Raw genomic sequence first — 14,734 nt, 5'->3', positions numbered from 1 at the left:
CATGGAGATCTGCCCCAATAACCTGGAGGAATTTTACCTTTGTATCCATGGAGATCTGCCCAATAACCTGGAGGAATTTTACCTTTGTATCCAAGAGATTCGTCACATTACCCAGTAGGAAGTTTTACCATTGTGATGGTGGGGATCTGCCTTGAAATCCATTATCTAGGAGGACGGTTTACCTTTGTGGTGGTTGGAATCTGCCTTGTTATCAAGGAGGAAGTTATACCTTTGTGATGGTGGGGATCTGCCCCATTATCCAGGAGGGACTTGACAATCTGAGGGAAAGCAAAGTTGGCAGCATACATCAGGGGAGTCCATCCACACTTCAGGACAGTGTTCACATTGTACCCTGTAATGTTTCACATCAGACCCTGTAATGTTTCATATTGTACCCTGTAATGTTTCACATTGTACCCTGTAATGTTTCACATTGTACTGTAATGTTTCACATAGTACCCTGTAATGTTTCACATTGTACCCTGTAATGTTTCACATCAGACCCTGTAATGTTTCACATTGTACCCTGTAATGTTTTACATTGTACCCTGTAATGTTTCACATCAGACCCTGTAATATTTCACATTGTACCCTGTAATGTTTCATTGTTTATAATGAACTCCAGCTCTCTGAAGAAGAAAAAACCTATCTCTGGTCTCATGTGAAATATCAAAGCTCTAGCACTCACTGTTCAAAAGTTATTAGCAAAGTTAATGTTTTTAAATTTTGGTCAAACTCAAAAGGTTAAGGTCACAAGGTCAAAAAATGTTGGTACCCATGGAAAGGTCTTGTCACAAGGAATATTCATGTGAAATATCAAAGCTCTAGCACTTACTGTTCAAAGCTAATAGCAAGGTTAAAGTTTTCAAAAAGTAGGTCAAACTTCAAGGTAAAAGGGTAAAAAATGTTGGTACCCACATTGTGAAATATCAAAGCTCTAGCACTTACTGTTCAAGAGTTATTAGCAAGGTTAAAGTTTCAGACAGAATGACAGAATTACAGACAGGACAAAAACAACATGCCCCCCAATCTTTGATCTGGGGGGCATAACTAGGTAAAAGGAACTCAAAAATATCTGTTCTACTGTCCTTATCCAGTATTTTTAAACTTGCTCACAAAAATATTTAATTAATATTATTCATTCCAGTAAATTTGACCATTTACTTTTCCTCTTAAAAATGTTAAGACTCAGATCTTTGTCCAACTTTTTATTCCTGCAAGTTTGATAAACTCTGAATAAGAAATGTAACATAAATCTTGCACATAAAGAATTTCAGAGTTTTCTCAATAGCGACCTTGACCTCTCATAACTCATTTAAAAACTTATAACCACTAAAATCTTTATGCATAGTACCATTCCTGAAAGTTTTTGGATAAGAAATGTAGTTTAAATGTTTTCCATAAGAAATGCAATTTGTCAAAGATATACATCCAGAACAGGAAATGTAAATCTCCAATGTGTAAATTACTACTGTGTACACAGGGATTATTTTAAGGGTCTGTAGGGGACCGAAATAATGCCCCATTCCCAATGTTAAAAAGCAGGTATTTTCCCCAATTTTTGCTTTGAAATTCCCAAACAATGAAACAAATCAAGCAGAGTAGCCTAATTGTTCATAAATCTTCACAGGCCCGGCGATTACAATTTCTGCTTCAAAATTGTTAAGTAAATGTAATTTTCTGACCTCTGCTTATTTGAATGAAGTAAACTTTGACCAAATGGAAAGTCAGAAGGAGTCCAATTATACCTTAATGCACTCTGAATTAGCTTTCTCCCTACTTCTTTGTATGAAACACTTTTCCCAATTTCAAGCAAATGTTGCTATTTTTCCCGATTGGAAAGGCCCAGGTCCTTGAAATCAAGACCTTAAAAAACCTGAATTTTCAATGCTTATCACTGTATAATGATCAAATAAAACTCTGAACCATAAATATGTCGAGCGAAAACTGATTACCCAAAATAAAATAAATATCATGGACCCATGGACTATCTGTACTTCTAGTTGGCAATGCAAGGAAGGTAATAAAAGTTGGTTTACAATATCAAAAGAATTTGGAATAAACAGCGTATGATCACAACCTTTCTCTATAAATGTTTTGATGGCATCAAGGTTCCCCCTCGACACAGCCATTCTAAAATCATCCGCTCCAACTGTGACTGCTTCTTTGATCTTTCTCTCTTTTGGATTCTCGGATTTAGATGACTTGGATTTGGATAATGGAACCCCAAAACCTCCTCTATCTGCGTGGTTTGTGGTCCCATTCTGCACAATAAAATTACAACATTCACTTTAAAATTATTGTGAATTCATGTCAAGTCATGGAGACAGTACATTTGTATTGTGTGATTGTTGAGGAGACAGCTAGTACATTTGTATTGTGTGATTGTTGAGGAGACAGCTAGTACATTTGTATTGTGTGATTGTTGAGGAGACAGCTAGTACATTTGTATTGTGTGATTGTTGAGGAGACAGCTAGTACATTTGTATTGTGTGATTGTTGAGGAGACAGCTAGTACATTTGTATTGTGTGACTGTTGAGGAGACAGCTAGTACATTTGTATTGTGTGACTGTTGAGGATTGAACCCGGGACCTTAGACATGACAATCCAAGCCAAAACACCATCAATAGAAAACAGACTTAGGTTTAGAATTTCTGATTGTCACAGAAACAAAACCCAAGTTACAAAAACTATCTGACAGTCACACTACAAACCAGAATATGTGTGTGGAAGACGATCGATGTGTGACATCAAGGTCTACGGTTTGAGTTCACAATACACCCCATGGATTTCAGTGTTAAATGATCATGATCAACTCGATTCATTCTAGGTATGTGAATGGATTTCGGTGTTAAATGATCATGATCAACTCGATTCATTGTAGGTATGTGAATGGATTTCAGTGTTAAATGATCATGATCAACTCGATTCATTGTAGGTGTGTGAATGGATTTCAGTGTTAAATGATCATGATCAACTCGATTCATTCTAAGTATGTGGATGGATTTCAGTGTTAAATGATCATAATCAACTCGATTCATTGTAGGTGTGTGAATGGATTTCAGTGTTAAATGATCATGATCAACTCGATTCATTCTAGATATGTGAATGGATTTCGGTGTTAAATGATCATGATCAACTCGATTCATTCTAGATATGTGAATGGATTTCAGTGTTAAATGATCATGATCAACTCGATTCATTGTAGGTATGTGAATGGATTTCAGTGTTAAATGATCATGATCAACTCGATTCACTGTAGGTATGTGAATGGATTTCGGTGTTAAATGATCATGATCAACTCGATTCATTCTAGATATGTGAATGGATTTCAGTGTTAAATGATCATGATCAACTCGATTCATTGTAGGTATGTGAATGGATTTCAGTGTTAAATGATCATGATCAACTCGATTCATTCTAAGTATGTGGATGGATTTCAGTGTTAAATGATCATGATCAACTCGATTCATTCTAGATATGTGAATGGATTTCAGTGTTAAATGATCATGATCAACTCGATTCATTCTAGATATGTGAATGGATTTCAGTGTTAAATGATCATGATCAACTCGATTCATTCTAGATATGTGGATGGATTTCAGTGTTAAATGATCATGATCAACTCGATTCATTGTAGGTATGTGAATGGATTTCGGTGTTAAATGATCATGATCAACTCGATTCATTGTAGGTGTGTGAATGGATTTCAATGTTAAATGATCATGATCAACTCGATTCATTCTAGGTATGTGAATGGATTTCAGTGTTAAATGATCATGATCAACTCGATTCATTGTAGGTATGTGAATGGATTTCGGTGTTAAATGATCATGATCAACTCGATTCATTCTAGGTATGTGAATGGATTTCAGTGTTAAATGATCATGATCAACTCGATTCATTCTAGATATGTGAATGGATTTCAGTGTTAAATGACACACGAATGGAACATGATCGTCACGACAAATTGAACGATGCGGGGAAGTCGGCATTAAAATTATATTGGGCAATATTAAATTGATTGTAAATTGCCGTCATCATGTAATTCACTTGGATATTCATGGATCACATTAAAGTGTTTAGGTGATTACTATTATGAATGTCAAACCACAAATAGAAGAATCAATCGATGGTAATTTATTTATTAACAACTGTAGAGGTCCTCATCCGTGACGAATACAAAATGTCCTAAGAAAATTTCAGAAGACATTGGAAGATTTACGTGTATTATATACAATGTGTACAAAATGAATGTTCTAAACTCTATTATGTCCGGCAGCGTTATGTGTTTAATGAAAACATAAGTAAATGTTGTAAATCTGATTTTCATGACATTCAAAAAAAAAAATAAAAAAATACCGACCTACCTACCCGACTTGAAAAATGTGGGTCGGAGTACATCAAACAAAATTTTTTTTAATGTCGATACGCCGGTTTCAAGATACATCCGAGTTATTTCCCTTTGGAAAGCTCTCGTACTTAGTAATGTGCAAAACAACATGTTTACAAGTGGGAGTGGGACAAATAATCATCACTGCATAAGTGAATCTGCTCCGACAGTAAGTTTATCATATCAGTTTCATCACCCAATTTCGACTGATATACAAAGTAACTGATAAGTATTCAAGAAGTAATTTAAAAATACTTGGAACTCTTATTATGATACCTTATTTTGTAGTTCCTATCATATATAGGGCATTGTATTTATGTTTCCACTTTAGTAACATTTTTTCTTGATAGTATTTCCTACATCAAGTATTTAAAAAGAAGTCGGCATTTATACATTTTATCATCTTTTTCACTGACAGTAATACCATTTGGTCCCAGTTATCAAGCATTCAAAGTTCCACTAAATACACCTACACAGGAAAGCTCTAATCTCGAAACTGGTATATTAGGCGCAAATTAGACTATACTATTTAAAAGATAATTAGATAAGATGTAAATTGAAGAACATTTTGCCACTGGTAGTTATTTATTCTTCTTTCTTTCTTTATTTGTTTTACAAATCAGGATCTAGGCCTATATTTAAATCTAAATGTTTGTCTTCCAGTAGCATTTTTTATTGGAATTGAAAGTAGCGTAGTTTGTAAACTTTGGTAGGTTTTACAGGTCATCGGCAAAGAAAACTAGTACGCATCTATTTCATCACAATAATAATTTGATTAAAATGTTGTTGCGATGATAGGATATTCGGGGAAGTAATTCTGTTGGCGTGGACAATTAGTCGTCCGAGGACAAGCCACGAATGATTAAAAATAAATCTTAAAATTGATATGTTTTGTAAGTTGCTTCCATTTTAATTGTCTTATATTAAAAAGACTCATTAAATATTCATTGGACGCATCAAATTTTCATTGGACTCATAAAATTTTCACGGGACTCAAGCTGCTTATAAACCATGAGTCCAGGACTCGTCTTCAATAATTTCTAGTGACAACCCTGATTGATATGTACTTCGCCAATTATTATTACTTTGATGATTATTGGTTTGACACAAGCATGGCCATTTCTTGAAAAAACGTGAACCATCACAGTGGTCTAGAGGTAGAGCATTTGCCCTGCATGCAGAAGCCTGAGAAGGTCGGGGTTTAAATCCCGGTCACGGCAAACTTAATAAGTCGTTAAAACAGGCAGTGAGAGTTCCATCGCCAAACGCTCGGCATCAGGTATAAATGTCACGGGTCTTTGGGGATGACCTTAAAATTGGATGTCCCGCCTCACAGTAGGTGTGGCACGCTAAAGATCCCTCACTGCTCAATGGCAGTAAACAACGAGCAAAGGCCTAAAATTTGAGGCCCTTCACCGGTCTTGGTGACGTCTCCATATGAGTGGAAAATTCTCGAGAGGGACGTTAAACAAGATATAATTAATCAATCGAAAATCGTGAAACACGAGGCGATTCAAAATATCCTAAATGATTATGCATCAGTCAAAACATCCAGCCTGCAGCCTCGACGAATCTCGATGAGATTACCTAAATGTTTTTGTTATCAGTGCAGTGACATATATTACCGAGTATTCGTGTGTTCTCAAATGAGACTTCTCATCATTAGTGTCATCACAATCGAACAAAAATCCATCATCAAATTCATCATCGTCACATTCGGCACCGCCTGGGCAAAAGTTCATGGGAGCTGCCATTTTTTTAAATCAAGATTTTCTGCGGGACAGTTGATACATGCGGTGCTATATTATTTAAGGTCTAATCCTTTTGGGTTCCTCATTAATATCTTCAAGTCTCATTTTTCTGTCATTCATTCTCAATTTAAATGATTCTCCTGCTTCCTTTTTATTACAAACTTACCCTTATGACTAGACATCTATTTTTCGTGGTTATGTAACTGCTGATGAAACTCGAAAAAAAAGGGGATTCAAAAATAGATCTATATGGAAACGAGATGACGCGTTTGATTGAAAACAGTTAAGGTAAAATGACTGAAAAATTAGGGTATTTTTTCATTAAATACATTCTATATTAAAATATTTTTTTAAAGTTTTACATTTAAAAAAAAAAAAAAAATATGAAAAACTCAAGTGCGGTACTGTAGTTAAAAAAAAAGTAAGCGACCTCCGTCTCCGACACCAAGACATGGCTTCGGTGTTTGAGTCGATAGGAAGGCTTAGGGGGATAATTAAAGCTAACGGGGGATTAATAAATTCCATGAGAATAGCATGGATGTAAGTACTACGAAATATCTAAATGCCTCTTCATGCAATTCGTTGAACACTAATATCTAACTCGAATTTTCTCTGTAAAGATACACTTTTCTAAAACGGTACAACCGTGCTCTCTGAACACCGGGACAGTCATGCTCATATAAAAATATCACTTATATATTGATATATTAATGACACATACAAATCGTTATGCTAAACGAGTCTTGGACTTACAGTCACTGCACTATAATTCTTAAGCTTGTCAGTAAACAGTTATATGGTTATTCTCTCTAGAGAAGTCGAGAGGCATAGCCTACATCGACTTCTCTTCGCAAGCATTCATGTTTTGATTCTGGAAGACGTGTAAATGCCGGAGTCGGTGATGGTTTATGCTTCAACCGACGTTTCGACTCAGAAAAAAACAACAACACTTACTTGCTTTTAATCCATTTTCAACATGTCCCCTGTCCCGGGTTTACGTTAACTGGTCTTGGGAGCTGTCACAATAGGGGACCAGTTAAGAGAAAAGCAGGCTGACGTAATCAGAGTTGTGATTTAAACCCGGGACAGGGGCATATTGAAAATGGATTAAAAGCAAGTAAGTGTTGATTTCCTTGTGACGGTTTTGTGCATTGCTGTTAAATGTTTGAAAACAAATTGTCTATTGCGTAAATCCAGGCACATTTGAGTCGAAACGTCGGTTGAAGCATAAACCGACTCCGGCATTTACACGTTTTCCAGAATCAAAACATGAATGCTTGCGAAGAGAAGTCGATGTAGGCTATGCCTCTCGACTTCTCTAAAGAGAATATTATATGGTTAACAGGAAGGGAAAAAATGCAACAGACCAGAGCGGGAATCTCTAGTCAGGTTCCCTATCAACTGAGCTACCTGGCCACTGGCGATTGAACCCGACTGACCGCTTCCTCCTTGAAATGTATTCATCCTTGAAGACACAACCCAGATTTTTTTTTGCCCCTGGCAGGACTTTTACCTGCAAGTCAGGGGTCATTAACGGTACCAAATGTAACAGGAAGGGAGAAAATATAGCAGCAGTCAACCGGGTACGATTGCTGGTGGCCAGTTATAAAGTTTCCCCTCTTATTGAAGTGTTATCAGCCATAAATGAAGTGTCTGTATTTAGACCCAAGCATGACATCCAGGGCAGTAGCAGTGAGGATTCTGTATTGTGTCAATGGCTGCTGTGATGTGGGACCTTGGTTTTTAATATCTCATCATTTTTGAGTGTTTAATTAAGAAGCAATTGCTACTAATTTTTACGTCTTAAGTTTGATGTAGCCAAGACACAAGGGGTTCTAAAACCCATGATCTTGCACTCACGAAGCAAATGCTAAAACCACTGAGCCAGAAAAACCAGTCCCTGCAAGAAAGAAGATCAGGTTTTAAAATCTCATTTTAAATGGAGTTTTTACCCATGAGATTGCCTGTACAATTCATTTTTGGGGTTTTAAAAGTGGAAAGATTATGTATTTTTTATTGCTCTCACGATCTATTATATATAGATGCCACATTTTGAGAAACTTCATTAAGCATGTTTTCATGGGGACCATTAAAGTAAACTCAAGCTGACATCTTTATGAGAGCAGACTCATCTATCAGCCAGTAGTGCTTCTCATTAAACAAGCTGGAATGGTAACACATGTAACTATTTTAAGAAAATCTTATGCATAATGTTGAACAGTTCTCTAACTTTACTCAAATATGCCATTATGAGATTCTATAATCAGTGGGCATACACATCTCTGACAGCATTCTACAGTGTGATATTCAAGAGTGAAAGTATGAGTATGCTTCACTCCATCCCCATCCACCCTCAGCTATAGTGAAAGCATGGGATATGGGGCTGTTCCAGGTGATATTTCGCATAGCTATATGAATGTGAAGAGTCTTCATGGTTTGAAGATTCTCCCTTGCTTTCAGAGGTCAAAAGGTGATGGTCAACACCAGGTCACAAATTGTACAAAATAGTATCTGGAAGATAATTCAAGCTTTAGGAATGAAACTTTTGTAAGTCCGCATGAGCTCAGAAGGTCTCTATCACAAAATGACCCTGGTCTGCTGGGTTTTTTTAGGTCAAGGTCACCAGCTCTCATTAGGTATACACCTTTGCAATGAAACTTTGCAAGATAGAATGATTCCCCTTTTTAAAACCATGTTAAATCAGATAGATGTAATTTTATAAATGTTAAGTAGGAGGCCAAAGTGTAATTGTCTTTGCTGCATGTTTTTTTTTACTGTATTGCAGAACTGATGATCTAAAGATAGGAACACTGAAAGGTGTGGATCAGTTTGGTAACCGATATTATGAAAACAACAGATACTTTTTTGGTATGTATAATTATAATGCATGTGTTCATATAGTCATGTACTATGTGAATTACTTTAAAATATCCAGTCATCATTCCTTGAATTCAGTAAAAACAAATTGGAGTTGTTCTTGGTTGAATACTTGCATGTAGTGAAAGTGTTCAAATTAAAAAATATTACTCCATGTTTACATGTCATATCAAAATTGTGATTGAGACAGTTGATAAATGACTAGCTTTGATGTGCTACTTCTGGACCGATTCATCATTCAAACTTTCTATGCACTGTTTCTGTCCGTTTTTTGGGTTTTTTTATCTCAGTACCACATTGTTTACGGACGACATTGAATGTTGTGATGGTGGCCGTCATCTTGACTGCTCTGTGTATGACTGTTCTGTGTATGACTGTTCTGTGTATGACTGTTCTGTGTATGATTGTTCTGTGTATGACTGTTCTGTGTATGACTGTTCTGTGTATGATTGTTCTGTGTATCTGTGTATGACTGTTCTGTGTATGATTGTTCTGTGTATGACTGTTCTGTGTATGATTGTTCTGTGTATGACTGTTCTGTGTATGACTGTTCTGTGTATGATTGTTCTGTGTGTGGCTGTTCTGTGTATGACTGTTCTGTGTATGACTGTTCTGTGTATGATTGTTCTGTGTATGACTGTTCTGTGTATGACTGTTCTGTGTATGATTGTTCTGTGCACAGTGTATGATTGGATTTTGATATATATATATATTTTATTAGATGGATTTCAATCACATGATATCATTTATTTCTCTACAGGCTGTTTCGTAAGGGGATAGCTTATTCAATAAGGATTTTTTGGGATCCTGAAAAATCTTCATTGAATAAGCGTTCAGAACTTGTCAGCACTTGCCGTCATTCCCGTAAATTTCTCTTTACTCAATCATGTGTGTAATCATGCTTAGCAACTATCCAGTATGTTTCTGGGTAACATGTACTCAGTCATGTAGGTGTTTTTCATTAGGTGTCATTTTTCTCCTGACGAGTGAGGGGGAGCTATCCCCTTACGAAACAGCCTGTAGAGAAATAAATGATATTATGTGATTGAAATCCATCTGATCATCAATTTATGTAGCTCCATGAGGCCATGTCAAGAAGATTATATCGGAGATTTATCCCACTATATATATATATATATATATATATATATAAAGCACAAACAAACAATTATAACACCCAACCTTACGCTTACCCCTAGGATCTAAACGATACATGTGATAATCAATTAATTAATATATAAAGCACTAAATAATCACAACTAGGTACTGAAAATTTTCGTCCCAGCCTGGGGTCGAACCAGCGACGTACGGCACCCACTGCCTAGCAAGATTGTCAAACCAGTGCGTAAGTCGTTGTGGCCGAGTGGACTTACGCACTGGTTTGACAATCTTGCTAGGCGGTGGGTGCCGTACGTCACTGGTTCGACCCTGGGCTGGGGCGAAAATTTTCAGTACCTAGTTATGATTATTTAGTGCTTTATATATATATATATATATATATATATATATATATATATACAATATATACATACACACTTGTCATTGATTGAATACACAGCATGCAGTGCATCGTAGAAAGTGCTACATGTATTATCTTATCAATACTAGTATTGATATAAAGATACAAGTAATAACACCTTCTAGGGTATACAGGAACTTGAGATTTTTTAGTAGAATTTAAGGAGGTATGCTACACCAGAGAAATTTGATGTAGATGAAAAGTGGAGGATATGTACAACAATATTTTGAAGTTGAAAATTTTCAAATTTACTTTATTTTGTCAAAAAATACATTTTTAGTAGAAGGTAATCTAAAGAAAAAATTAAAACCCCTGATGGACTCGAACCTGCGACCTGCAGTTCAACAGCCGGTATGCTGAGCTACTGGGCTAGGTATTTAAGTTGAAAAGGAAAAGTCAAATATTGCTGATATTGATTTTTTTCATCCATGTTTTGAAAGGAAGTCAGCCATTATGACGATGTAGAGTAACTCTTTAAGGGAATGCTAAAAGCTTGGAAAAGGATGAGATCCCTTTAGATTTTCAGATTTATTGGTTATTACGGAGTTATGGGATTTAGATTTTTTTTTAATATCAATGAGATGACAGCATTTTATATGGCACATGATTCCTCCGAGTCCAGAAAATGAATTCAGGGTGGATTTACCAACTGATTCAGCTACCCGACCAGATACACATAATTCATAGGCAGAGTATCAGAGGGATATATTCATTTTGGGGCCCTTTCTGACAAATACGTCCCTATGGTCATATAAACAGCTCTTTGTCTGATGTCCTGTTAATACCCGTACTTGTTAATACATGTTCTTTTATGTTGTTATCAAAGATTCTGTGGACTAATTTTGTTAGGTCATATTTCTAGCATATTTCTGAACTGATATTTTAAAGGGTTTAATACACCAATGCATATTCAATGGACACACAATGAGATTCTGTTTTTTAACATGTTTGAGTCTTAAGTTTTGTAAATTTACAACTGAATTATTTTTGTCTTTGCTTAGATGTACAAGTACCAGTTATGTTTGTTTTAGGTCAAAATCGCTGGGTGAGATATTCAGATAAAGTGAATTTCAATTATGATGGCAGTCAGATTCCCCCCGAGTGGTATGTACAATGTAATATATATATATTTTGTGAATATGGGCCCAGATCTGTCCCATATCTGCAGCTAGATCCATGCTTGATGACTTGATAGGGATTGTAAACCAGAATAGAAGTTGTGACATCATGAATGCTAGTATGAAGAATGATGTCAGTTTCCCTGGTAGTGGGCAATTCCAATATTTGTAAATTGATAATATCAGTTTTTTCAATGTAAAAAATAATGCTGAGAAAGTGAAGAGAAATACACTTAATTTTTCTTTCCTTTTAAGAAATAGTGAAGATAGAGTGAGGTGTTTACAAAAATCTTCTGAAGTGGACCAAACCTTGAGTGGAGGCTTTCTTATATAATTAAGATAAATATTTTTATAAATCAATGACCCTTGTATCAACATAGATCTAGGATGGAGCGACAATAGTGATATAAAGTTTAACATAGAGATACATGTAGATACTTTAGAAAAATCTTAAAACTTTTGATCTTGTTCTCAAGGACCACAGGATTATAGAATTTCTAAATCAATATACAAATATTCTCAGGCCAAAATAAAATATATGTGTGTTTCCGGTTTCTCGACCCAACCTACGTTTTTGCTGCCGACCCTATATATTTTATTTATGATATTTATATATAAATTGGAAAAAAAACCTAGAATTTTCAAACCGTAATTTTTTTTCATAGTGTGTTGAGTTTCTATGGTGTTTATATCTCTCAACTGATTCGATACACAAGAGCTTGTTCTGCGTATAGTTAGTTTTTAAATTGAGGCAAGCTACTGACAAACAAGTTGATGGTACCTGGGTTTCAACAGTCTCGATTGAAGTCAGCATTTTGCAAAATCTATGGTCGTTATAACAATCTAGTTCGTCAGTACAACCTATCATTGGGTCAAATGCTGTCTGACATGTTTCATACCGATTATTGGGCCGCTCTTGGCACAATGATTTTGACTACGGATAACTCCATTTACCTGATCAAGATATAGGGCTCACGGCGGATGTGACCAGTCGACAGGGAATGCTTACTCCTCTGGTGTGTCCAGGGGTCCGTGTTTGCCCAACTATCTATTTTGTATTGCTTATAGGAGTTATGAGATTGATCACTGTTCGTTATCTTCACCTTTCATTTACGTTGTGGCTACTATTGATCTTCAAAATGTTTAAAAAGTATTTGACATATAATGTATAAAGCAATTTAAGATTAATAACTAAGGTTTTGAATAAAATGTTTTAATAAAATAAAATGTTTTACCTACTCCGCCTAATTTTTGAGGGGATTGAAATAGGAAACACACATATATTTATTTTGGCCTCATGTAGTGTAGAATCAAGTATTCCGAAACCATGAGTAGGGCAGTGTGGGGCAACAAAAGCCATGAGCTGGGCAGTGTGGGGCAACAAAAGCCATGAGCTGGGCAGTGTGGGGCAACAAAAGCCATGAGCTGGGCAGTGTGGGGCAACAAAAGCTACGAGCAGGGCAGTGTGGGGCAACAAAAGCCATGAGCAGGGCAGTGTGGGGCAACAAAAGCTACGAGCAGGGCAGTGTGGGGCAACAAAAGCCACGAGCAGGGCAGTGTGGGGCAACAAAAGCCATGAGCTGGGCAGTGTGGGGCAACAAAAGCTACGAGCAGGGCAGTGTGGGGCAACAAAAGCCATGAGCAGGGCAGTGTGGGGCAACAAAAGCTACGAGCAGGGCAGTGTGGGGCAACAAAAGCTACGAGCAGGGCAGTGTGGGGCAACAAAAGCCATGAGCTGGGCAGTGTGGGGCAACAAAGGTCACGAGCAGGACAGTGTGGGGCAACAAAAACCATGAGTAGGGCAGTGTGGGGCAACAAAAGGAGTTTAAAGATTTTTGTAGGAATATACAGGAAAATTCTTTTCATAGTTCAAAGCAAGAACCACAAAGATACTTAGAGTCAGAATATTCAAGTTTGTTTATGATGTATGAACCCAGAGGCCACATTTGGGTTCAACGTGTCTGAAATAATTTACAGCAAACATCTTTTGATGTTTCTTAAACAAATATCACAAATATACAATATGTATCAAAACACTTAACAAGCATTCACTAAATGCATATAATGTAGGTTCAAGTACGTTGAAATTATCTACCGAGATCTCTGGTGCTTGGATGGGGCTACAGTGGGGTTTGAGGGTCCTACGTAACTGACGAAGAGTATAAAAAAGAAAACGAATCGGAAGTCTACATTAATAGACCAACATGCTGATGTGTTAATTCCATTGTACATGTATGTTTACATTGATCATAATTAAATTTTGATCCGCTCATCATGATCTACAGGTGTAGCAATCATAGGTGGGTGGATCAAAGGATCTAATTTTAATTAGATTGCATATGTCAAGAAAAAAAATGTCAATGGTGAGGTGAGCAATGTGGCCCACGGGCTTCTTATTTTCATAGTGGTTGACATGATTTCATAGGGTTTTTTAAAGTTTAAAACTGACATTCGTGGTTCATTGCAGGCACAGGTGGATGCACTACATCACGGATGAAACTCCGGTGGAAAAACCACCTACAATTCGGAAGTGGATGATGACGCATGAAGAAAACCCAACAGGGACAAACGAGGAGTATGTTCCTTATAGCACAACACGAAGCAAAATACAGAGCTGGACCCCGCCTCAGAATTAAACAGGGCTGTCAATATCTTAATGTGTGCGAGTGTAGGAACTACTGTTAATACGAAAACACTATATTATCCCTAAGGATGGATATTTGTTACGAAAATAAATTATGTTTCCAAATCTTTCAAGGTTTATTGATCGGGTAATGTTGGTAAGTGATCCGTCAGTGTTGGTACGTGTATGGAGGTTTATTGATCCGGTAATGTTGGTATGTGATCCGTCAGTGTTGGTACGTATATGGAGGTTTATTGATCCGTTAATGTTGGTACATATATGGATCTTGCTGCTGGTGAGAATTTGACATAGTAAAACTGTATGGTTCAATCTCGGCGTCGTGCCATACTTAAGAAGTTTAGCATAGACCTGTAGGGACTACTCAATCGCCAGCCATTGTTGTTTGTTTTACGTTCCGTCGAGATTTATTCACATTGAGACACCACCTGCTG

At 36.6% G+C, this 14,734-nt stretch overlaps 2 protein-coding genes across 2 annotated transcripts in view; one reads left to right on the top strand and one right to left on the bottom strand.

The window, feature by feature from the left end:
- LOC125653878 (ankyrin repeat, SAM and basic leucine zipper domain-containing protein 1-like) overlaps positions 1-6,546 on the bottom strand; it is a 38,029-nt gene extending 31,483 nt beyond the window's left edge. Inside the window, exons 1-3 of the mRNA XM_048883562.2 lie at positions 6,020-6,546; positions 2,081-2,264; positions 230-352 (exon numbers count right to left, since the gene is read on the bottom strand). Coding sequence (XP_048739519.1) covers positions 230-352; positions 2,081-2,264; positions 6,020-6,148 — 436 coding nt within the window. The 5' untranslated portion in view covers positions 6,149-6,546. The remainder of the gene's footprint in view (positions 1-229; positions 353-2,080; positions 2,265-6,019) is intronic.
- Positions 6,527-14,410, top strand: LOC125653871 (NADH dehydrogenase [ubiquinone] 1 alpha subcomplex subunit 12-like). The gene is made up of 4 exons (XM_048883555.2): positions 6,527-6,685; positions 8,931-9,013; positions 11,573-11,645; positions 14,127-14,410. Exons 1-4 carry the CDS (start codon positions 6,597-6,599, stop codon positions 14,293-14,295), a joined length of 414 nt encoding a protein of 137 aa, XP_048739512.1. The 5' UTR covers positions 6,527-6,596; the 3' UTR covers positions 14,296-14,410.
- Positions 14,411-14,734: the final 324 nt, after the last annotated feature.

The sequence above is a fragment of the Ostrea edulis genome, chromosome 7 (assembly GCF_947568905.1).
Source record: "Ostrea edulis chromosome 7, xbOstEdul1.1, whole genome shotgun sequence".
Lineage (NCBI taxonomy): Eukaryota > Metazoa > Mollusca > Bivalvia > Ostreida > Ostreidae > Ostrea > Ostrea edulis.
This window is presented reverse-complemented; position numbering and strand designations above follow the sequence as displayed.

What these genes read in the sequence shown, in the direction of transcription:
- LOC125653871 (XM_048883555.2), top strand. Translation starts at nt 6,597, where the DNA reads ATGGCTTCGGTGTTTGAGTCGATAGGAAGGCTTAGGGGGATAATTAAA. An exon ending in AAACAACAGATACTTTTTTG is followed by an intron (nt 9,014 to 11,572) that starts GTATGTATAATT and finishes TGTTTGTTTTAG; the next exon opens with GTCAAAATCGCTGGGTGAGA. An exon ending in AGTCAGATTCCCCCCGAGTG is followed by an intron (nt 11,646 to 14,126) that starts GTATGTACAATG and finishes GGTTCATTGCAG; the next exon opens with GCACAGGTGGATGCACTACA.